At 46.1% G+C, this 23,188-nt stretch overlaps 4 protein-coding genes across 12 annotated transcripts in view; 2 read left to right on the top strand and 2 right to left on the bottom strand.

Moving 5' to 3' along the window:
* Positions 1-4,794: 4,794 nt before the first annotated feature.
* On the bottom strand, positions 4,795-9,249 carry NDUFS3 (NADH:ubiquinone oxidoreductase core subunit S3). The gene is made up of 7 exons (XM_085062589.1): positions 9,131-9,249; positions 8,922-8,984; positions 8,046-8,143; positions 7,635-7,784; positions 6,679-6,804; positions 6,271-6,390; positions 4,795-5,045 (listed from the first exon to the last, which is right to left on the bottom strand). The coding sequence occupies exons 1-7, from the start codon at positions 9,174-9,176 to the stop codon at positions 4,878-4,880; spliced, it is 771 nt and encodes a 256-aa protein (XP_084918715.1). The 5' UTR covers positions 9,177-9,249; the 3' UTR covers positions 4,795-4,877.
* On the top strand, positions 9,199-17,266 carry KBTBD4 (kelch repeat and BTB domain containing 4). Of its 2 annotated transcripts, none has more exons than XM_085062559.1 (4): positions 9,199-9,333; positions 11,807-12,427; positions 14,932-15,038; positions 15,618-17,266. In XM_085062559.1, exons 2-4 carry the CDS (start codon positions 11,836-11,838, stop codon positions 16,476-16,478), a joined length of 1,560 nt encoding a protein of 519 aa, XP_084918685.1. In that variant the 5' UTR covers positions 9,199-9,333; positions 11,807-11,835; the 3' UTR covers positions 16,479-17,266. The 2 variants fall into 2 exon arrangements, with proteins under 2 accessions (XP_084918685.1, XP_084918684.1); XM_085062558.1 differs by having other exon boundaries at positions 9,255-9,395.
* Positions 17,267-17,486: 220 nt separating this feature from the next.
* On the bottom strand, positions 17,487-20,264 carry PTPMT1 (protein tyrosine phosphatase mitochondrial 1). 3 transcript variants are annotated; one of them, XM_085062583.1, is made up of 4 exons: positions 19,487-19,737; positions 19,291-19,371; positions 18,583-18,774; positions 17,487-17,685 (listed from the first exon to the last, which is right to left on the bottom strand). In XM_085062583.1, the coding sequence occupies exons 1-4, from the start codon at positions 19,610-19,612 to the stop codon at positions 17,554-17,556; spliced, it is 531 nt and encodes a 176-aa protein (XP_084918709.1). In that variant the 5' UTR covers positions 19,613-19,737; the 3' UTR covers positions 17,487-17,553. The 3 variants fall into 3 exon arrangements, 2 of the variants coding, with proteins under 2 accessions (XP_084918709.1, XP_084918708.1); XM_085062582.1 differs by having other exon boundaries at positions 19,442-19,735; XR_014852673.1 differs by lacking the exons at positions 17,487-17,685; positions 19,291-19,371 and adding an exon at positions 19,106-19,290 and having other exon boundaries at positions 18,647-18,774; positions 19,442-20,264.
* Positions 19,846-23,188, top strand: part of CELF1 (CUGBP Elav-like family member 1) — a 61,635-nt gene continuing 58,292 nt past the window's right edge. For 2 of the 6 annotated variants that reach the window (XM_085062570.1, XM_085062573.1), the window contains exon 1: positions 19,846-19,927. The gene's annotated coding sequence lies outside the window, so the exon portion shown is untranslated. The other 4 variants (XM_085062568.1, XM_085062574.1, XM_085062575.1 and 1 more) reach the window with 4 other exon arrangements.

Below are 23,188 nucleotides of genomic sequence, written 5' to 3'. Positions count from 1 at the left end.
GCAGCCAAAACATACAAGCAGGCAGAAGAAATGTCACTGGTTCAGTTCTGTATCAAACCTCCTGGGGGAGAACACAGTACACTGACCTAACAAACACCCAGTATCAAAGTCAGGCTTTAGCACCTCCTCATCCTCTCCTGTGACTAGACTTCTGGGTTACAATGAGCACAGTCTGCCTTAGATATTCTAAATTACATAGACAAAACTTCATCTGATCCCCTTTGCAGCAGATATTTGTTCTCTACACATCTTTACATATTTATTAGTGATCAATCCCTAGTCAAACTGTTCTGTATTTCTACTCTGTATGGCACAGTATGTGATGCCAGGGTTATACAAATATGCAATAGTATGTATAGATAAGGACTAATAGCATCTCTCTCAGGTTAAAGGGAGAAAGAAGACTGCCTGGAAAAGAGAGAAGGTAAAGCTGAAATGCATCGCTTGCTCATTAAGTTATAGGACATCAGTCAGGACTGTCACCAGATAGCTTACTAAAGGCTGGGATGGTGTCCTGGTTGGTAAGTTGTCTGTGTGCAAAGGACCAAATCTTCTGAAACATTCAGGATCTGTAGCTGCAGCTGGCAATACCTGGACCAGCCAAGAGAAGCAGCACATAGTGGAAGAATTACAGTGGGTCCCACAATATCCAGAGCAGCTCTTCCTCTAAGTCTGGATGCAAAGTGAGACCTGTGTTTCTGTCATAGCCTTAGGTATCTTCAAGTCACGCTCTACTTTCATTTTTCATTATGTTCTGCCGCTTACTCTTCAGTTGCCTCCCTTTCTTCTGGAATGCGGCATCTTTTATTAAACTGTGGATCACAAGAGGCAGACACTGATGACCCATCTGTGCAGTGAGATTGATGTGCTTTCTGCTTTGTGCCAGAGTGCCTTAGGGTCCACAGTGTACACATGGCTTTGTCTAGAAGCCACCACGGAAAAACCCCTGTGACTCGAGGGCCATGGAACAGCCTCTCTTTAGCTTGCAGCACATGACATCAGGAGGATTGCCCAACAGGATTTTGGCCAACATCTGTGACAGCTGTACATGATTTTGTCAACAGGAGAATTTCCTAGGAACAGCTTGCAGCAGAAGTGCCTAGAGGAGGATAACCACTGTTGGTGGGAAGGAGGAGAGACGAGGCTTGGGGGCTGAGCTCAGGTGACTGACACAATGGCAGGTGAGGGACAAGCATCAGTGTGGATGCTGCCTTGAGCTTTTGGTAGAATTACCTCACTATCCCTCACAGAGAGGCAATTTCAGAGTGATAAACATATTCCTCAGCTGTCTGCACAGCAGCAGTAGTTGCACAGAAACAAGGCTGAGTTTGTGACAGCTGCACAGAGTCCCCACAAGTACGACTGCAATGTTAAGACAGCGCACCTGCTCCTCCTGAAGGATTTTGTCCTTGCCAGGTATTCACAGCTGAGCACAGCCCTACCACTCTGCACTCCCCTGGCCATACCATCTGTTGTTGGAGCAGTTTCAGAACGTCACAAGCCAGGTTTATGCAGGTACGCTTTGACTGGTTTCTTCTTTTTCACCATGACCTCCTCAAGCAGGAACATGGGAAATGAGAGCAAGATAAGAGAGATCAAAAACTGCAGGAACTGGTTGGATGCTGGCTGAGGCACAAGGTGTGGTTAATACAGCACCAGAAGAGCCTCTTTGGAAGGGAATTTTGTTTGAAATGGCACTTCAGGAAGATATACGGCATACTCACAAAAGGGAAATTCTGCTTATAGAATTGAAGAAATCACTTGTTTTGATCATCTCACTCAGAACTTAGGGAGGTTAGTCTCCAGCCTAAGGCTGTCTGGCAGATGCTCAGGGAAGAAAGAAGATTGAAAAAGGGGAAGGAGGAAGGGCATACATTGTTCCCAGAAAAGGTGATGTTTGAGTCTCTGGAGTGGAAGAAGTAAGAAAACCTTGAGGGAAGCACTGAATGTAACCAGACGACCTCTAAAATACTGGTATTTTCCAGGTATGGTGCTGCCAGTCCTTACGAGGTTGCTTTCCTTGTCTTTTTGTTTCAGTTGTGAGCAGTATCTGCTCCTTGAAGGAGTAATGAGCTGTGTAAAAGTGACAGGAAGGGCCCCATCCCACTGTACCTGCTGCACAAACACCCTCAGGCCTTGTACAACTTGGAGAAAATGCCATGGGATGAAGTGTGATGGGTGATATGTGACATACTATCATCCAACCTGTCCCTCAGCAGTGCCATAAGCTCTGTTCTGCAGGAGTCTGAGGCTCAGCTGCAATCCCCATCTGGATTTTGACTGGAGATCAGTTATGTCGGTCATTGTGTGGCCATGAGGTGCGTGGACACCCTGACACTATTAACAGCCACATCCTCAGGGAGGAGAGTCAGCTTGCCTGGTTGTAGGGAGAAATGCCAGAGTTCTGGAAAACACCAGCAAAACCTACTCAGCTGGAGAAGCTCAACATGGTGAGTGTGAGTCATCACCTACCGTCGATTTGTCCCTTCAGTACCAGAAAATCTCTCTTCTGAATAGTGTGTCTGTAAGTCAGCTACATCTGAGTTACATCTCATCTCTCATCCTCCTGCAGTTGGGAAACCCAACCCAGGCAAAAAACTCTCATGGAAGCTGGCAGTACAAAACAGGTGGGGACAGAGGATTTGGAAGACAGCTTTGTGCTTGGCCAAGCTGACCACAGCCTTATCCAGCACTAAGCACGTGTCCACCAGAGCGAGCAGGCTCAATGAGCTAAATGGCCCCTGGAGCTCAGGAGCAGTGAAGGAGGCAGAGTGCCAACACTAGCAGTACTTTGTGAGGCTGTGCAACCTCTTGTGCCCTGGGATAATCAACCTAGGTGAGTAAATTGCAGTCTTCCTCCTCTCCCAGGCTTCACTAATGAGATAAGATTCAGGTCCAGTAGCAACCATTCCATGTATTAAAGACCTGCTGGAGCCAATGCCTGTCTCCATGGGGCTGAGAACAGCATTTCTTTTCCAGAACATGCATTCCTGAGCAAACCTTGCACATTGTCTAGCTTGACAGGCATCATGTCTAACATTCTTGATGTCAGTCAAATCCTCCCTCTGCACAAAAGTGTATTTTAAAAGGCAGTTTTCCTGGTGTTCCTTCTACCATCAGTCTTCTGACTTATCCCAGTCTTCTGACTGGGAAATATGTATTTTTTATAATACACACCATGTCTTAGTGTGCTATCTCAAGCAACCTGGGATGAAGGGGAACATGGAGAGGAAATGTGATTTATAAAAAATTTTTATGGTGATAGAAGTGGCACCAGGAACTTTTCTGTCTGGTGCAATAGGCATCAGCATGCTATGGGAGCCACTGCAACAGAAAACAGAACCAGCTGTGGAACATCTTTTAGGAAGGACTAGAAGTTCATTTCCTATTTAATCTGCTGTTTAATCTCTTCTGTCTGGAGACAGATCCAAAATGGTAGTAAGAATTGTACAAACCTCCAAACTCCAGCTGATCTGTGTTCGCTTCTCCTTCCCATGTAGAGCTGTAACTTTTAAGGTGAGTGGCAAATGCTATTAATTTTAAGCAGAGAATACTGTTGAGTCACATCCCAAACACTGCTGGCCACAGCAGCCTGAAACAAAATTTAAAAAAAAAAAAAAAAGAGCCCATGCTTACAAGGCTGGGGTGGAAACAAACATGAAATCCAATAACCCAATTCTTAGAATACCGTTCAGATCTTTATTCTTGAAAAGATCACATTCTAGTCACAGCAAGTTGTTCTTTTTTTTTTAATTGAATTTACTATTGTTCTATCCCTTCCTCCATCCTATACTCTAACCTCCCCAAACCCCTATTTAATTAGTGCTTCTACAGTTTAAAAGCTTAAGTAGCAATTCAGGGAATCTCTACAAACAGCTTGTGAATTATGAAAACTCTATTTTATACAGTAATTTTCAGATCCTAATGAAGTCACTCAGCTTTCTGATGCAGAACAGCATTATGCATTTTCTGTACCAAGGGCAAGGGACATTATTAATTGATGACTGCTGTAATGTAATCCCATTCAAACAGGTGGTGGGTGGACTGGAACCACAGCATTTTCCCAACTTTTTTGGAAAAAAGAAAGAGATTTTCCACAAGAGCAAAGTGGTAATGCTGTTGTATCCTAGAGCTCAAAATAATTGGAATACTGACAAAAAGGCACAGACTTGTCTATGAGACAAGGGAGGGTTGTATTTTTGGCTGCAGGGAAAAAAAGCACACTCTGAAGATGCTGGAGAAAAAGACTGCTTGATTGTGAAGAAAAAGCCAGATTGAGGGAGTGTCACATCAGAAATTACCTGCAGCTCCTGTTGGGAGAAAAGGCACTGACCTAATTCCCATGGAAACAATACAGAGATTTCCCTAATTGTTTTGGTCTGTACCCAGGTACATTTGTGTTGTCCTGATAGGAACTGTATTAGAACCATTTACACAGGCTTTGCCTGTTTGCCATATTATTACCATCTTCCCAACATTTATCCTGGAGCTAAGAAACTGCTGTCCCATTGCTCAAACTCCACAGCTGCTTCAGTGCAGTCTCCTAGGGAGTGCTCAGGTCTGACTTTCACCTGCAGGGACTGCTGGCTGCAGTACTGTTCATAAAACACTTAGCCACAGGCAGTGCCTACACTCCATTTAATTTGCAAACCAAAGAGACAAATCCCCCCGTTTTACAACTCAAAGCATCAGATAAACATCTACTAGCTGGAACATAAGGATTGTAAATTAGCATTCCCCGGCCTTGTGCTTTTCATCTAGTTTGAAAACACCATTCATGAGATCACAACAGGCCAGCATCTCGTATCAATTTTTATTATTATAAATACTATATTAGAACAGGCAGGATGGTGCTGCACATCCGCTTCGTTCTGCTGCTATTTGGCATCTTCTTTCTTGGCTCCTGCCTCTATTTTCAGGGGTTCTGGAGACGGACGATAGGCAGGAAATGCCTCCCATGGGCTATTCAAATCGAACTTGCGGAATTCCTGAGCCAGCTCCACAGGCTCTGCCACCACCCGTTTGACTTCATCATCATACCGTACCTGGAACAGCCAAAGGACACAGGCCAGTCATCTTCACCCTGCTCCTGTAGCATCTCTGCTGCTTGCTGTGCACAATGACCCACACCACCCTCTGCACAGACAACTCGAGTTCTTACACCATGGAAAGGCCACAGGCCTCTGCCACAGCTTCAGTTCTCATTACTAAATGAGCTCTCCAGATGCTACTGAGATCATTGGACTGTCCAAGAAAACCCTCCTATTTGCTACCATGCACCTCAGGAGTCACAACGAAGCACCCAGAATTAGGAGTGCCCAACCTAACACCCCACATGAAGTTCACATGGAATAACACATTTGATTTGTCATTTGACAAAGGAATTTCTCCTGAGTCACTGAAATAAGGTGGCCCATCCTGGGCCTGAATGGCTGAGGACTACAATCATGAGTCTTTAAAATACGGCATTCGTTTGGTTTCAGTTGTTCTAATTTTTAGCATAACACTCAGAACAAGGGGAGAAAAAGAAGACAACCAGGATGGAATGAAGGTGAGTACCAGGCACTTCAGATTGGCTTCCTTTATCACTGTGCCGGTCCAGATCGCTGAACCCCAGCTCAGGAGGTGCTGCCTTACCCTTGCTTGCAGCATTTTCTAATTTCTGTACTTCTTAAAACAGCCAGTTTTTTGCAGAACTTCACTGTTTCCTCCTGAGACTCGACTCAACACTGGACCAAATACGCCTGCTTCTGCAGGGTAGTCATTTGAAACTAGATAGATACCAAACACTCTCATTTCACCTGTGGCTGGCATACAGAGGTAAACGATAAATGGCAAGAGTCAGTTTAACCAGAGTTTTATAATCTGGGCCTACAAAAACTCAACAAAGTGAAGTTCCAACTGAATCAAGATTCCATCTGAATCAAGAACAATTCAGTCCTTTATCCTTCTATTTCAGTTTTGCAGTGGAAACTTCCAGAAAATGTGCTATAAGCAAAAGCACTTTCTGTGCCTGACAAATACCTTTGGTATACAGCACATAACATCTGCCCAATTTCTCTGGCCTTAGCCTGCCTTATTATGGATGATATTTTCTGTGATACTTCAAATTTCCATGCAGATTTATACAGCTTCTCTGGAATACAGACAAGTGAAACATCCTTCATGTCCTTCAGCCAAATGACTGTAAAGCAGTCACATCTTTATACTAAAACCCAGAAAAGAGCATTGGAGAGATTTGGTGACTTTAGACATGACTGTATCTCCTACCTCCACATAACCAGAGAGTGGGAAGTCCTTCCGGAATGGATGGCCCTCAAACCCATAATCCGTGAGAATTCGCCTTAGATCAGGGTGGTTGGCAAAGAAAACACCATACATGTCCCAAACCTTAATGAAAGGGAGCCAAGTTAGTTGAATTATATTAGAAAAAAAACTAAAAACCTGCATGAGTTATGTCCATAAAATTTCAGTTACATGCCTGCCTTTGTGCAGTGCCAGCAAAACTGATGCAGGAATTCATTCAAAAGCAAATCAAACACTGTTTTTTCTCATATTCTGAAAAGGCAGCCAGGAAAACACTTCTCTCTTTCTTCCTGAGGGCCTTGGGGAACCACTTCAATCAGGGAAATACAGCCTCTGTCCACAGACTCTGTTCCCAAGCACACCAGCACTCACCTCTCTCTCATACCAGTTTGCTGCCTTGTGGACAGGCACTGCTGAGTCAACAGGTGTCAGCTCATCCGTGTATGTCTTCACACGGATCCGGCTGTTGAACCGCAGGGACAGGAGGTTGTACACAATCTGAAGCAGAGGAACAGACAGCACTTATGGATCTCTCTGCAGTACACCACTGGCTAAGCAAAGCCACGCAAAGACTCTTTCAAATATTCTTTATGAGCAGGATCACATTCAGCACTACAGAGCTGGCCACCAAAAGACACTCCTACAACTGAGGTTCCAATAGCATATCACTTTGGTCCTTAGAAGTGTGACAAAAGTTACAAGAGACTTAAAAAATATGACTGATAAAGACGAGGTGAAGTAAAGAGAGCTACTAAATCTTAAAAGAGAGACTACTGGAGGGATGGAAACACTTGAGAATAGTCTGTCTTGAAGAAAATGGCTATCAATTACTATTGCAATTACTATCAGTGGGAGAAAGCTACGAAAAAATACACTTAATATTCAGCAAACAAGTTGGATACCAGGGAACATTTCTAACTCTTCTAGTGATGGAAGTCTAATACAAAGGCTTATAAGGATTATTATAATCTCAAGGAAATACATACGACAAGCAGACTGAAAAAAAATCCCAAAATTTTGTAAGGAATTTTAAAGCCTTGTTTGATAGTGCCTTAGTGACTGGAAAAGGTGAACAAATTAAAGTCTATATTTCTATTATTTATATTAATCTACTACCTTGATTCTTGAACGAAAAATATTGAATTATAAAAAAACTCTACTTTTTCCGCAACTGGAGGCCTTTGACTTAAAGAAACTCTATCTACAACTCTCAAAATTTTCTTCTCACTGCCAGAAACCAAAGAAAGTGATCAGAGCTGCAACAGAGCAGCCACAGGCATCAGCACTTGTGAAGCCCTCCAAGTCGTGCAGCTGTGAGCAGCTCCTACCTCAAAGCGGTACTGCCGAGACGGGACATCAACAGCGGTCAAGTCAGCCAAGGATTTGAACTGGGCATTGGTGTGATCGCGAAGGAAGGTCAGGACGGGAATGATCCCATCTGGATGGATCAGGAGTTCCAGCTCATTGAAACAGGTCACCTGATGAAAACAGGGAGGGAAGGGCATGAGTACAAACACCAACAGGACCGAACATCATGCTGATTTCAGCAGAACATTCAAACAAAGAGACACGGCAGACATGAAAACACGTCAGATCAAGGGGCCTAATACCAGCAGTAACTTTCACGACTTCTGGCCATTTTTCTTCCCCAGATCAACTTCTCTAAACAGGTAACAAACAAGTGCTGTGTTCACTGGGTCCTGTCCTGCCACAAGAACAACTTCTCGAACAGCACCTACCTGTACTTGCTGGATATACTTGGGCAGAATCTCAGCCACGTACTCCCCAAAAGCACATAGCTGCTTCTGTTCTACTTCATTTTTTGGTCTGACAGTAGCTAAGGAGAAAAAGAAAGTTTCCAAGATTATGACAGGAAATAGAGAAAGCTACAGAAAGAAGAGTAGTAACTCCCTTTAACCAGTCTAGCTGTCTGTCAGAGACTACACTACAGCAACATACTTGTGCTACATAGAACGTGGAACGAAACACTTTGATAATGAAGGAAGTTTGTGTCAGTGCTAAAATTTTGTCAGCTCTAAAGAGCAGCAGGAATTGTCCAACAAGATGATGGAGAATACCAAGATGAAAACGAGAGCAGCAAAGATGACATAACAATTTCAACTTAGGTACTGCTCATGTCATTCAAGCTGGATCTAGAAAGGGCCTTGTTTTCTGGTCTTGTTGGACATGTCAACATCTAAGTAAGCCCCACATGATCAAAACACTCTAGGAACTCATGCTGTTGGGATGGGTTTTTTCATTGTTACGATTAAAAACCTTTAAGAATCAAGGCAATGAGGGGCTATGAAGCTGTTGCCAAGGCACAGCTCTGCAGAGAAAAAGCAGGCTGGCCCTGCATCAGAGAAAGGATGCAGACAGGAACCCAAGGCAAGCACGGGAACGCAGAGCAAGCACGGTTACCAACACAGCCCCTTTCCTGCGCAATTGGGGTTTACGGGTGACCGGACCAGCCCTTTCCCGACACGCTCACTACAGCGGTCCCATCGCGCAGGAACGTCCGTGAGGCGGTCCGGTGCCCTCCCGCCGGCTGCCAGGGGCACAACCGCACGCCTCGGGCGCCCTCCGCCCGCCGCCCCAAACCGGCCCGCACTTACGGCGAGTGTCCGCGGCGGAGCTCCCCGCCAGCCGGGCCCGCGCCGCCGCCGGTGCCGCGCCAGCTGCGGAGAGAAACGGACACGTCTCACCGACCGCCGCCAACCGCCCGGCCCGGCCCGGCACGACCCCGGGCACAGCCCCCAGCACAGCCCCCGGCACAGCCCCCAGCACAGCCCCCGGCACAGCCCCCAGCCCCCCGCGGCCTCACCTCGCAGCGCGGCCCGCGACAGGCCCCGCGCCGCCGCCGCCCACATCCCGCCGGGACACGGACGGGCAAGGGCACGGGGCGGAAGCGGAAAGCGCCGCCGCCGCCGCGCTTCCCCCGGGGGCGGAAGCGCGCGAAGAGCTTCCCGGGGACGGCTCCGGGTCGGTGGGCGGAATCGGCGAGTGCCCGGCGGCGCCTGGCGCAGGGTGAGGGCCGGGAGCGGCCGCTGGGGCAGCCCGGGGCGGCGGCATGAAGGGAGGCGCCGCAGGTGGGTGCCGCGCGGCGGAGCGGCCGGGGCGGGAGCAGCGCGGCCGCCAGCCCGGGCACGGAGCCGGAGCGCCGCGGAGGGTGGGCGAGCGGGGCGGGGAGCCCCGGCAGCCCCCGGGCTGAGCCAGCGCTGAGCCTCGCGCGGCGTCAGCGCGGCCCTGATGGCAATCTGCGTTTGTCCGAGGATCGGTCTCCCTGCCTTCCTTCTCTCCAGCCCGGGCCGTGGGGTTCCTGTCAGTTGTGCTTAGGGGTTCCGCGATGCCGGGTGCCGCCGTGGCATCCGCGACCCTGTCAGGGGCAAGGAAAGAAGGAAGCTGGAGCACAGGTCCTATGAGGAGCGGCTGAGGGAGCTAGGTTTGTTTAGCCTGGAGAAAAGAAGGCTCAAAGATGACCTTATCACCCTCTCCAGCTACCTGAAAGGAGGGTGTAGCCAGGTGGGGCATGGCCTCTTCTCCCAGGCAGCCAGCAACAGGACGAGAGAGCAAAGGCATAAGGTGCACCAGGCGAGGTTTAGACTGGACATGAGGAAGAATTTCTTCACGGTAAAGATGATTAGAACTGGAATGGACTGCCCCGGTAGGTGGTGGAGTTGCCGTCCCTGGAGGTGTTTCAGGAAAGACTGGATGTGGTACTCGGTGCCATGGTCTGGTTGACATGGTGGTGTTCAGGCATAGGTTGGCCTCGAGCGTCTCAGAGGATTTTTCCAAGTTAAGTTATTCTGCGGTTCTGTGAAGCAGGTGTACCAGGTGTTGGTTAAACCACTGTCGCTGGTAGCCTGGCCTATAGAATGCATGGAGCACAAGATTTGGCTTTATGGGACAGTTAACTGTCCTGCATGCCTCTTTATAGCAGAGACACCGTGGATGCCAGGGGGAGCTTTGTCTGCTTGTCTGAAAGGAGGATGTGAGATTCGCAGTGGTTGTTAGCTGCTTCTTGGCATTTCTTTTGTGACTTGGCATCAGTCCTCTGGGAGTTGTGCGGGGTAGTGTGAGCAGCTGGTTCTGCCGTTCCAAGGGGGCAGAGTAATTAATCTGTTCATATCCTGGTGCTCTGTGTGGTCTCTTCTGCATTCTGGGCTGAACCTCCTAAGCACCTTGACTCTAAGGATAAAGAGCTTTAACTGAGCTGGAAGCCAATTTGCGGGCTAGGCTCATACCTCGTAAAGCTGGAAAAATAGTACTGATGTGTTCTATGGTGACTGCAGTTTGTCAGTTACAGGCTAACGTGTAGGTACATTTCAAACAGACCAGAACTACTGTAAAATCAAGATAAGAGTATAATTAAGGCACGCAGTCACCAGAGGTGAGATGGACTTGTCCAGCCAATTAGGGATGTATACATTACTTCCCATGGACAGAATTTGAGCAAAGAACTTAGGAGCCCTCCTGATCAAGCAGAGCAATTGTAAGAAAATGCATGTTTGACAAGAGAAACCATGGAAGAGTAACTATGAATCTCCTGGAGAAAAAAAAATCACATATTTCTGAAACATTGTACTTGAAATAATGTTCATAATTTATTGAGGAAATCTGTGATATTAGACAACATGGCTGGTAGTTCAGTTGTAAAAATAAGTCTAAAGTTTATACAGGTGGGCAACTGTTCCTAATGCTGTCAAGAGCCATGGTAAAAAAGAGCTTCTTGCTGTAGTAGTCCTGCTATATTTCAGAAGCTCTTTTGATCCACAAACTACCTGGAGCTCTGCAAACATCAGTGGTATCTCCTAAGAGGTGTTTTCTTTTAAATTTTGTTCCCCCTTCCACTTGGGAAACAGTGACTAACAACATCTAACACGTTGTTTGGCATGCTGAAGTTGGCTGGCACATTACCAAACAGCATAACCATCAGTTATCTCATCTGGTTAGCTCGAAGGTGGTTATGTCTGGCAGACTTCTTATGCATCTTTTTGGTAAAGACAAGTTCACCTTGATACAGATTCATCATGTTACGTTTGGACAGTAATTAACACCTCCTGATGATATGAACTGCTGCCTGTGCTCTTTTTAAGTATGATACTGTAATCCTTTTCACATCAAGTCCAGCTATGCTGCTGCCACTTTTTTTGGCTTTGCAAGTTTCCTAGGGCGGTTGCTGGACTTTCCACTTGAATAACTTGCTGCATTTCTTTGTGTCAGTGAAATGAGTGGTGAAAAGATATGCATGTCTCCCAGCCCTGCTGAGATGTGATGTTCACTGTACTGGAAATTTGGTATATATTATAATTTTAATTATGCCAACTTCTCATTTGTTGTTTGAGATTCTGAAGCTTAGGCATAAGTTTCTGGCTGTGATGTTTATGTTCTAAAATATGCTGGACTCTTACCAACATGTTTGATTTTTCCCTGTACCCTGAAGTACTGCATAATCTTCTTATTGGTGAGAGAAAGCCATATAATTACTGTGATTTTGCAGATTGCTGGAGATCTGATTTGTGCAGCACCATGGACTCGTCAGAAGAGACTGGAGGCTCCTCTGCAGAAGAAAACTACTTTGTGAACTACACCTTCACCGACCGCTCCCACTCAGGCCGCGTAGCCCAGGGTATTATGAAATTATGCTTGGAGGATGAGCTCTTTGCTGATGTTACAATATCAGTGGAAGGTAAAGAATTTCAGCTGCACCGTTTGGTCCTCTCAGCTCAGAGCTGCTTTTTTCGTTCTATGTTCACTTCCAACCTGAAGGAGGCCCACAACCGGGTGATTGAGCTGCAGGATGTTAGCGAGAGTGTCTTTCAGCTCCTTGTGGACTATATTTACCACGGAACTGTAAAACTGAGAGCAGAGGAGTTGCAGGAAACCTATGAAGTGGCAGACATGTACCAGCTGACTGCCCTTTTTGAAGAGTGCTCCCGTTTTCTGGCCCGTACGGTGCAGGTTAGAAACTGTCTGCAGGTCATGTGGTTGGCAGATCAACACAGTGACATGGAGCTCTACACAGCTGCCAAACACTGTGCAAAGTCACATTTGTCTCAACTGCAGGAGACAGAGGAGTTCCTACACCTGCCTCTCCGCCTGCTGACAGACATCCTTACAGGTAAGGAGTCCTTGAAACTACCTAGGATGTGGATGTAGAAAGAGGCTTTTGGAGTCTGGTCAAGTACTGAACGAAATAGATGGAAAGATCTAACCTTTGATAATCACTATCTATTCAGAGACTTAGCTAAGCAAAACATTCTGGATAACTTAATCAGAAAAAGCCCCAAACTATTAATTGTTATTGGACATGAAACATCTAAGCTCTGGAAGAGGGATATAGGGGATGCCACAAATTCACAGCAGTCAACAGGTTAGAAGTATTACACATTTTTTAAATATAACTTCCAACTATTTGTTGTATTTTTGTTTGCATTAAAAGTAAAACAAAGAAGCCTTACCAGAAATAAACATCTGATTAAAGTCTTTTTATCCCTTTAGCTCATAATCGTTTAACATAGTAATGCAATAACTCAACATCTGCAAGAAGGTTTGAGCACATATTTTTAGACTATTTTAGTGTTATTTACAATTGTATGTAATTGTTGGGATTATTTAGGCACTCAACTGACTGAAATAGAGGCATTGTAACATCTTGAGTAATACAGTAATTACCCTTCTTGTAAAGGTAATAGCCTTCCACAGTAATGGATGTAATGACTCAGTGTTGTGAAGGACATGTCAACACAGAAACAACTTAGTCCAGCTTCCACCAATCTTTAAAGATCTGCTGCCCTAGAAGTTACAGCCAGTACTTGGTTACTTCTCCGGGATGCTGCAGTCACAAGTCCATTTTTCTGCAGTTATGTATCATTGCTACAGGAAGCAAGAATGTATAATCAGCTAATATATTCAGATGTGTCTCTTTCTTGCTTTAATTAATCTTTGCAACTGAGTAAGTAACTATACTTTGTGCGTCATGTGTTTTATATGCTGTTACAAAAATAAGCCTACCATGACTGGCTTCTTTGGAGCCCTGGCAAATCTATCCATAAGACTTAAACTAGCCTTTAGAGCTGATGCTATGCATATGAGAATCTTTACAGATACTGCATTAAATAATCTCTGTTGCATCTAAAGAAATTCACAGTCAAGAAATTCAAAGTCAAGAACCTATTGAGTATATGTACTGATTGCTCAAAAACTGTGATAAACTTAGAGTAATTTTGAGAACTATCTAGCTAAAGCTTTTAAAGTAAGTTGCAAATTCATTAAAAAAGCCCATCTCAAATGATGAAATAAAATGGTAGAGGTCAATCACCTTTAAATTCTTTGGAATTCCACATAGTAACCATAGTTTTAGGATAATGGACTTTAGTACTTTTGGTCCTAAATTAAAACAATTCCTCAATGTAACTTTTTTCCATGCTTCATCTATTTTCATATGTAGAATCATATTACTCAGCATTTATACCACAACTTACCTCATAAAATGGATTAAAACCTAAAATACTGCCCTACTGCTAATAGGAGAAATCCTTTTCTTTTGCATTTCCTGCATCTTTGTTTCGTTAATGGAAAATTAAATAGAGGAAGCTTAGCGGCAAGGATTAAAATTAATTTCATGAAATAGTAATTTATTAAGTTTACCTTCTGTTGCACTCTGGGACCAATTTCAAAATCAATTTTTTTTTTCCATTTAATCACTACATGCAATGGTTAGCTTATGAGAATCCTTTTAAATAGAGTGGAAATACCTGCTTTTGTGCCACACTTTTTCTGCTCCTTTTCACTATAAAGAAAAGCATTGGGATTTGTCTGGTGCCTTCAAGCATCATTGAATTCGGAGTTTGTCATGAGAACAGGCTACAAAATCAGAGAGCCTTCATAGGGAAGCTTCTCAATGAACACAGGCATAATTGCTGGCTTTCAAACCAGAAGGAAATGCCTAAAATCTTTTAGGTAATGTACTGGTAATGATGGTGCAAGAGTTTGTGGCTTAACCAAAACTTCCAGTTATGTCTGGAAAGAGATTGAAATCTGATGCAGTTTGTGGAGTGTTTCCTACTGTCACACGGCTAAGAAAAGCTCTAATAGCTCATTGGGGATTTCCAAATGTTAAGAGGATAGCAGCAACACCAGATGTTCGGTCATGAGGGTCAGCTGCCTGACAGTGCTCAGACACATTCTCTGTAGGTGACTTTTGCTAGATAGGTTTCTAGGACCAGCCAGAAAGAAAGGCAGGTGTGCTGAGATTCTCAATAAGATAATCTTTTTGCCTAAGTGATTAAATAAGAAAATATTTGTTGAAGTCACACATCATGTAAGTTCTCTTTCCTGTCCTCTTTCTTTTGGACATAGATTCCTTTGCTGAAACTCATCCAAAGCGCTTAAGATCTGGCAGCTCTGTCTTCTGATGGTTATGCAAACTAATTTCATGTAGTTGTCTGGCTGGCAGTGCGGATCTTACCTGACAAAATCTAGAAATATCTGTGTCTATTCTTCCTCTCTAGAAAGTATCGATTGTGGTGGGAGTGGGGGGAGGCAGTCACAAGAAAAGGATGTTCCTGAGTACCTACACCTTTGTCTAGATATCATAAATGCCTTTCTGTCCCTGAACCACAGATGGCGTTCCATGTTCTCAGAATCCAGCAGTTGCCATAGAAACCTGGATCAACTTCAACAAGGAGGAGCGAGCGGGCTTTTCAGAGACCCTGCGATCGAGTCTGAAGGTATAAAAAGATCTTATGTTCTGGGGCTGGTGTAGCACTTGCCGGTTTCACACTTCTCAGGGCAGGGTATTCTGCTCGCAGGTGGGACTTTAAAGTCACAAAACACAAATGTCATTGAAATTCATGGTGCTTTTGAGAGGATACTTTCAGTGTCATAAATAGCAACCCCACTGACAGCTTTTTTTAATTTAACCTAAGGCTGCTTTCACTGGTGGTTGGAGCAATGCCACAAATAACTTATTTCACCTCAGTTACCAAAGAAACTGTTCAGAAATGTGTATTTAGCATTCTCATTGTAACAACTGTATTCCATCAGTGATGTAACTGGCCCTTACCTAAACCATAAACACTTGTGCTCTGGTGACGTCTGCGGCTATTTCACTGTGTCAGATATGAATGGTATCTTGAAAAGGCCTTGAGGCTCTGAATCCTGAATGTTGTAGGTTAGCAGGACTTGGGAAGCAGGTTATGCACCTCAGACCCACAGGTGGGTCCTAAACTGAAAAATTCAGTCTTGAGCATCACTGATGTTTGTGTAAACAGATCTAATTCTGCTGACACACTTCTCCTTTCTCTCAGGTAATTGGAGAAAATGTTCACATCTACCTGATTGGAAAGGAGTCCTCACGTACACATTCCCTTGCTGTGTCTCTGCACTGTGCTGATGATGACTCCATAAGTGTGAGTGGCCAGAACAGCCTGTGTCACCAGATCACCGCGGCCTGCAAGCACGGCAGTGACCTGTATGTCGTCGGTGGCTCCATTCCACGACGCATGTGGAAATGCAACAATGCGACTATAGACTGGGAATGGTGTGCTCCTCTGCCCCGTGACCGGCTCCAGCACACCCTTGTCTCCGTGCCAAGCAAGGATGCAATATATTCACTGGGGGGGAAAACTCTACAGGACACGCTCTCTAATGCTGTCATATATTACAGAGTACGAGACAACGTGTGGACAGAGACCAGCCAGTTGGAAGTGGCAGTCTCTGGAGCTGCAGGGGTAAACCTTAATGGTGTCATTTACCTGCTGGGTGGGGAGGAAAATGACTTAGACTTCTTCACCAAGCCCTCTCGGCTCATTCAGTGCTATGATACCAACACAGAGAAATGCCACGTGAAGCCGTATGTACTGCCTTTCGCAGGGCGCATGCACGCTGCTGTGCACAAGGATGTGGTGTTCATTGTAGCCGAGGGGGATTCACTGCTCTGCTACAATCCCCTACTGGATAGCTTCACCCGGCTATGCCTCCCAGATGCCTGGAGCTCAGTACCATCCCTGTGGAAAATTGCCAGCTGCAATGGCAGCATCTATGTCTTTCGCGACCGCTATAAAAAGGGCGATGCAAATACTTTTAAACTTAACCCAGCCACCTCTGTTGTAACAGTCACAAGTGGCATCAAAGTGCTGCTCACTAACCTGCAGTTTGTCCTGGCCTAAACAGGCTCAGTGATAAAAAGACAGCAACAGTGTCTTGCTGTGCAGCTCGGAGACACCTATGACCCTCAGCACCAGTCCCAATTACTACAAGCTCACAACATTCAGTAAAGACCTCCTCCTCTGTACCTGTGCAGAGGAAGTACAGGCTTTCTGACTGTGGGCCTATTCTTTTACATAGCACTATTGAAACTGTATTGAACTGTTGTATCTTAGATTTCAGATGGACTAAATGCTATTACTTTGATTCTTTGATGATAAGCTGCTTGTGTTTGAGGCCCAAATGGCAGCAAATGGCTATTTTAGTGTGGAACCAATCCACCGCTAAAAAATCCTGTGGCATATGGACAACATCCTCCTTGGCCCAGACTGCTAGTTTTAACTGCCTAGGAGACTGTGTGTTGCTGCTGTGTCAGTCACAGAGTTAGACGTGCACTGTGTCCCCCAGGGATGCCCCCATTTAAACATTCCTGTGTCCTATTGCAGAAGGAGGGTCTGGCAGACAGATTCCAGAACTGACCCCAGGACTCTTAGGTTACTACATTCAGCACTTCTCCTAGAGGAGTGGTTACCAACTGAGTACTTGCTTACTGCTCTGTCATCACCTAGTATAAAGAGGGAGATCATTTTTAGAGCATTGGCTTCCTTTACTGTACAGGAATTCCCCACCTGTAATTATAACATAGTGTTGGTGAAAAGACAGAAATAAGACCACTTCCTTCTACCCCTCTCTGTTGGCACTGTAGACCTTTGGGTAAGAATCTGAATAAAGTCTCTACTGAGACAAAGTATTTTGTTTTTTCTTTTTGCTTCAAATACAAATATTTTTTAACTTCCTGTGGATTGCAGTTCCGCTCAGCACTGAAGTGTGGAAAAGAACTGTGGGGCTCCAATAGATCTAAGATATTAGCCATAAGGAAAGAAAGCTTTAATGAAACAGCCCTATTTCCCCTTGACTGTAATTTATGTAGAAACTTCTTTATTGATGGTCAAGAAGAAAAACGCATAAGCTTTCATTAGATCATAAAAACTTTTTTTTATAGCAGCCAAGATGGGGATTTTGATAGTTCTTACTACATTATGCAGTTCTCCCAGTGATCATGTTCCTGTGAAACTTCTCCAGGACCTGGACTTGCTTGTGTCGAACAAGGATGTGGGGACGAATCTTGGCAATGGCCTCTATTGCTTTCTGAGGGCTCCAGTGATGCAGCTGAAAAAGTAGAAATCCAGCAAGTAAAAATCCATTCCACCTTTGCAACAGTTAAATGGAACCCTCTGGAGGCTACAAGCAATATTAGAGGTGTTAGAAAGCTTGCTGCTGCTTTGCTCCTTAGGTTTATTTGATGTTCCTCTCAGAGAGGCGTGTAAGCCACACAGTCATTCATGAAATGAGTCCCTCAGTTAAAGAGGAATGATTGCTGCCTGGGCCTTCCACTTTCTGTCTCACTCATTCTTCCTTCATGTTGTGAATAAGTTTCTGTCCTAGCCCCACTAGACCAGAGCAAAAGTGCAGCTTGCTTTTTAAAATTTCTTTTTAAAAGTTCACTGGTACTCCTGTCGCATTTCAGCACTTAAGAGAGAAAATTTTCACTTCAGCACTAATGGAAAATTTTTCAGGGAGCGCTTAATAACACCAGTGGGAGAATCCACAGGTGGGATTTTTTTTTAGTGCTGGCTTCCTCAGTTGAGTTGGTAGAGGAACTCAGAAAACTGAAGTCAGTTCTCTTCATCCTGAATTGTATTTATGGAAAAGCATAGGAAGGCTCACCATTTCTGTGAACCAAGAAGAAAATAATATCAACAAAAATGGATGTGTATCTGCTCGGTGAACCCACTCTCATGAGCGACTTGCTATTCCCAGCTCAATTTGTTCCTTCATAGAAAGAATTAAGAAAAGGAGAATCATTCAAAACTTGCATTTGCATTCAAAACAGCTAGATAAGTTTGAGGCCTCTCTTAAAATGGGTGTCCTAACTTTGTAAAATCATGGAATATTAACCTGTACATCCTCAGGTTTCTTGAGTGAGAGTTAACTATAAAGGTTGTCTGCGTTTTATTTCCATTTTATAATGAAAATAAACCCCATTTAGCAGAGACTCCTTCTGACCTGAATTAAATACGCTGCCACCATGGTGGCACTGCGGGAGCGTCCTGCCTTGCAGTGCACATAGACACTGTTACCACAGGCTCTGTGTCTGAGGATGAACTGGACACCCTTCTGCAGGTTTTCCAAGCTGGGGACTCCAGTTAGATCCACAGTGCTGAGACGCAGTTGCTCCACTCCCATTGCCTCCCATTCCTGTAACAGACATAGCAGATTTGGTCAGTGTACTTTCAGGGTGTTTTTTTTACTGAAAGAAATTCAGAACCTGTTGACACAGTAGAGAAATTCAGAGAGGCTGTAAACAGACTTTGAGTGTCAGTCCTTTAAATGGGATGTATGAAAACTTCAGTGCTGGTCACCAGAAAATAGTAGTTAAAGGGAACTGAAAAATGTGGTTCAGCTGAAGGAAAAGAGGGAAATTGGGATCTCTTCCCAACTCAAAAAGCATTCCTGTATAGTGATGTACATGGATTCCGTGCTCCCCGTCCCTCCCACTGCAGCTGGAACAGTTCACTCGCATGCTCACGTTTTACTAATTTGTCGCATAGTTTTTAAAGTCGGCTTAGGTAAGGGTATTCCCGTCTTTGCTGCTACAGGACTTGGCAGTCGCTGCCGGGATGACAGGAGGAGGCGGCTAAAGCCTCACCTGAGCCGGGACAACCAGAGCGGCGAGAGACCCGTCCGGGGGGCACCTGCAATCGCGGGGCTCACCTGGGGGGAGAAACAGAGGAACCGGGTCTCGTAGTCCTCGGTGAGGGTGACCACGCCGCGCACGTTCTCCTCCGCCACCAGCTGCGGGCACAGGCACCGTCAGGAACCTCCTGCTCTCCCGGCCCGGCCCGCCCCGCCGCGCCCGCCTTACCCTGCGGATGCGCCCCCGCAGCGGCAGCGCCCCGAGCAGCACGACCTCGTCGATGCGGTGGAACCAGGGCCGGCGGGACCCGGGCAGCCGCGCCCGCACCACCGTGTACAGCAGCGACGGGTAGAAGAGCAGCCGCGCCGCGCCGGCGCCCAGCGCCTCCACCAGCCCCATGCGCGGCGGGGCCGCCCTGCGCCGGGCCGGGCCGGGCCGACGGGCGGGGGAGCGCGGCGGGCGCGCGCGCGGAGCGTCAGCAGAGGGGGCGCTGGCGGCGGGGCCGGGCTGCGGGCGGGAGGCGCCCGGCGGGGCCGGAGCGGGGCGGGGCCGGGCGGGGCGCGGCGGGGCCGGCGGCGCGGGGGGAGAGGACGCACCGCCCCGGCCCCCCCACCCCGCGCCCGCCGTGGTCTCTCCCGGAAGCGCCGCCATCTTGCAGAGCCGGCCCGAGGCGGCGCAGGGAGCGGAGCGGGGCGCGGGCGGATCCCGGGGCAGGTGAGGGCGGCACCGCCGGGAGGAGCTCGGGCCGCGCACGGCACGGCAGGGACGGCAGGGCACGGCACGGCAGGAACGGCGCAGCGCGGGGCCGAGCCGAGCCGGGCCGGGCCGAGCCGGCGGGAAGCGCGATCCGTCTCGCGCAGGTAACGGCTCCTTGCCCCTTCTCTCCCGTTCCCGGTGGCTCCCGCCGCCAGGCCGCTCCTGCCGGGCCGAGCCGGCCGCCCCGCTCCTGCCCCGCCGGGGGAGCCGCCGCCGCGGCCCCGTGAGCGCCATCCCGGGGCGGTGCCGCCCCGCCGGGAGCCCCTCCGGAGCCGGAGGCTGGCGGGTGTCGTATCTGATCCGAGCGCTGACAGCGCCGCGGGCGGCGGCGGGGGCGCTGCGGGTGCGAGCTCGGCCCGCGGCGGCGGCGCCATTGGGCGCGGGGGGGCTGCGGCGAGGCCGGGCGGACCCCGGGGCGGGGGAGCGGCTGCCCCGGGCTCGGCCGCCGTCAGCCTGCCCGCCTGGGCGCCCCGGGCACTTCGAGGAACGCGGGGTGCGGTTGCTGTTATCGTCGGCACGGTGGGGGTCTGTCCGCCGGAGCGGTGAAATGTGTGCTGCTGCACCAGGGGGTGGAGGCGAGTCAGGCATACGAGAAGCACGAGCAGGGAAATTGGAGTTCAGCACAGTGCGAGGATTTGCAGTCTCAATATAGGAAGGTGTGACGGACGCTACTGGAATGAAGTAGGAAGAGGAATATAATATCCAGGAGAGACGGAGCATAAAATGGGTGATAAATACGTGAAGAAGCAGCGAAGGTTGATAATAGCACACTTTTTTAATCGGACTGTTACAAGTAGGAAGTTAAGGGGCAATCTTAGAATAAAGTGTGGAACCTTCACTCCTTTGAATTCCTGAAGAATTGTGACCCAGACATTTTCACCTTTAAGGCACAGGCATTGTCTTGTGCCAGAAGTTGTCGGGGAACATTTTTCAAGCATTGCAGCTTTCTTTTATGTACTGCTTGAGTGTGTGGTCATTGGGTGTGTTTCACCAGTTCGCGTGATTTAGAAAAGTATTTGGTGGGAATTTATATCGTGGAGCACTCTTGACTTCTGGCTTACAAGAGCTTGGGTTTTCTGACTATCTTGAATTTGTGTTTTTATTTTTTTGTGTGTGTCTGTCCTTCCAGTCTTACTCTTTGTACCAGTGATCACAAAAATTGCTGAACTCTCTCCTACTGTCTTTTGCTGTCTCCTCTCTTGTTTTTCTGTAGGTTAGGTCAGATAGATTTTACTGCACTGACTTGGCATTGCATAGCCATAATAAACCCATCACATTTTTATTCTTTTTTCCATTCCCTTTGGCTGTGTTCTTCGGATCTCTGCATAGTATGAAATACTGTATCTTCCTAGTGTGTCTGGATCCAAGTCTTGAAGAAGCAGCATTGTTGGAAATACTGCTGCTGTGGTAGATGTTTAAAATTAGTACATATGTCTTTAGACTGAGCTAAGAAATGTTGGGGCGTGTACAGCTTGCATCTGGCAGCTTAATATGTTCAGTTGCATTCCTGCTGATGAAGAGCCCCCAGGACAGGAGTACAATTCTTACACCTTCTCAGGGGCATGGGTGCAAATGTGTATACCACTAAAATTCCTAAATAGGGATTTTAAAATATGGTGATGTCAAGAATTATTTTTTCTTAAGGTGTTTATCATTCTCTTTCAGGCTCCGTTCACATTCAAAATTATTGCTGATATTTATTTTGGGAAAGTGTATGCTGTTCTGAGAAGTGTGTTCACCCTTTTTGAATGATCATTCTTGCATGGCTGTGTTTTTTCTCTTTTCCCTTTCCCTGTCAAAGTTTCTAATGTTACATTGGGGAAAAATGGATGCCCGATCCTATCTGCTGGGTTACATGTTTCCCCTTTTGTATCTATTTTTTTATAGGTAACAAAGTAATTGATGCAGGCCTGGGACATTCTGTTTACATGCAAAAGAAGGCAGGAACACAGCGTCTGTAAGAGGGCAGATGATAGAAGAGTGACTGTTCAAAAGTCATGAACACTAAAACTTGAAGACTTGCATGTTAGGTAGTTTTGTTTTGAAAGTAAATGACCTACAAAGTAAGAAGAACTTACCCACCTTTCACAATTGGAGATGGGATAAAGAAATCCATGGTAGTACTGTGTACTTCTTACTGTATCTGTGTTTCTGTTAGGCCTCCAAAACTTGATGCACATTTAAGATTATCTTTGCATGGTAGGAGGAATGTTCTTTTAGTTCTGCTGCTACAAGCAAGGATTCTGAAAACATGCTCTACTTCTCTAAAGGGCAAAGCAAGAAATGTGGCAGGATCATAGATATACAATAGTTATCTATCTCATTAATAATAAACCCATAACTTGCAAGTAACCTGGATATCCATTGAAGAATTATTGGTTGAAACATGATGTGATGCTTTGAAATAGGAGAAATACCTATAATATTGTGTAAATTTTCATCCAAAACATCTAAAAATATCCTGAATTGGTTGAGTTTCGTAAAAGGTAGATGTTTATGTGATTCTTAAATATTTAGATTCACATTGAGTTAAGTAAGATTCTGCCTGTAATCCAGTATCTAATTGAATCTTTTGGGAAACTTTCTTGTGAACAGGTTGCTCCTTGACTATTTCCTGCATATTTTTCTGAAATGTCATTATTGATTATCAGTTACTGAGTCATCTGCCACAAATCTCTTCAGAATGCCCACTCTCATTTTTCCTTTAGTGCCTATTTTAGAGTAGGTGGGAAGTTATACAAATTCCCATTGTTTTTGAGATTTCCTGGTTATTACTGTTTAACACTGAGACCTAAGAACCCACTGTTCTGGCTGTTGAACTGGAGACTGTTCTTAAGCAACATGTCCAGTGTTCCAAATCATAATGTGAGTTTGGTTACTGAAACAGCAGGAATAGTCAAATAGACTCAGATCTATATTTCTGCTTTCTTATTTTTTGGTCTTGCCCTGAATGTCTGAAATGTTTTATTTCAATCTGAGCATGTTCAGTATTGCCTGTGCTTCAAGACTATATGCAGAGTTATTCACCACCTTGGTAACTGCCTTCAGGCAAGAAGGTATAATTTTTATCCATTGATCAGGTATTTGGCAGGAGAAAAAAACAGTATAACTAAAAGAAGGCTAAAATATTTCAGGTTTTATTAGAATGGGAATTGTAAGTTGAGAAGTTATCTATGGCCTCTAATGGGTATTTCTCAAAGTATCAAAGCACAGGATCTT

This window comes from Lichenostomus cassidix, chromosome 5 (assembly GCF_008360975.1).
Source record: "Lichenostomus cassidix isolate B80296 chromosome 5, HeHo_3.0, whole genome shotgun sequence".
Classification (NCBI taxonomy): Eukaryota; Metazoa; Chordata; class Aves; order Passeriformes; family Meliphagidae; genus Lichenostomus; species Lichenostomus cassidix.
This window is presented reverse-complemented; position numbering and strand designations above follow the sequence as displayed.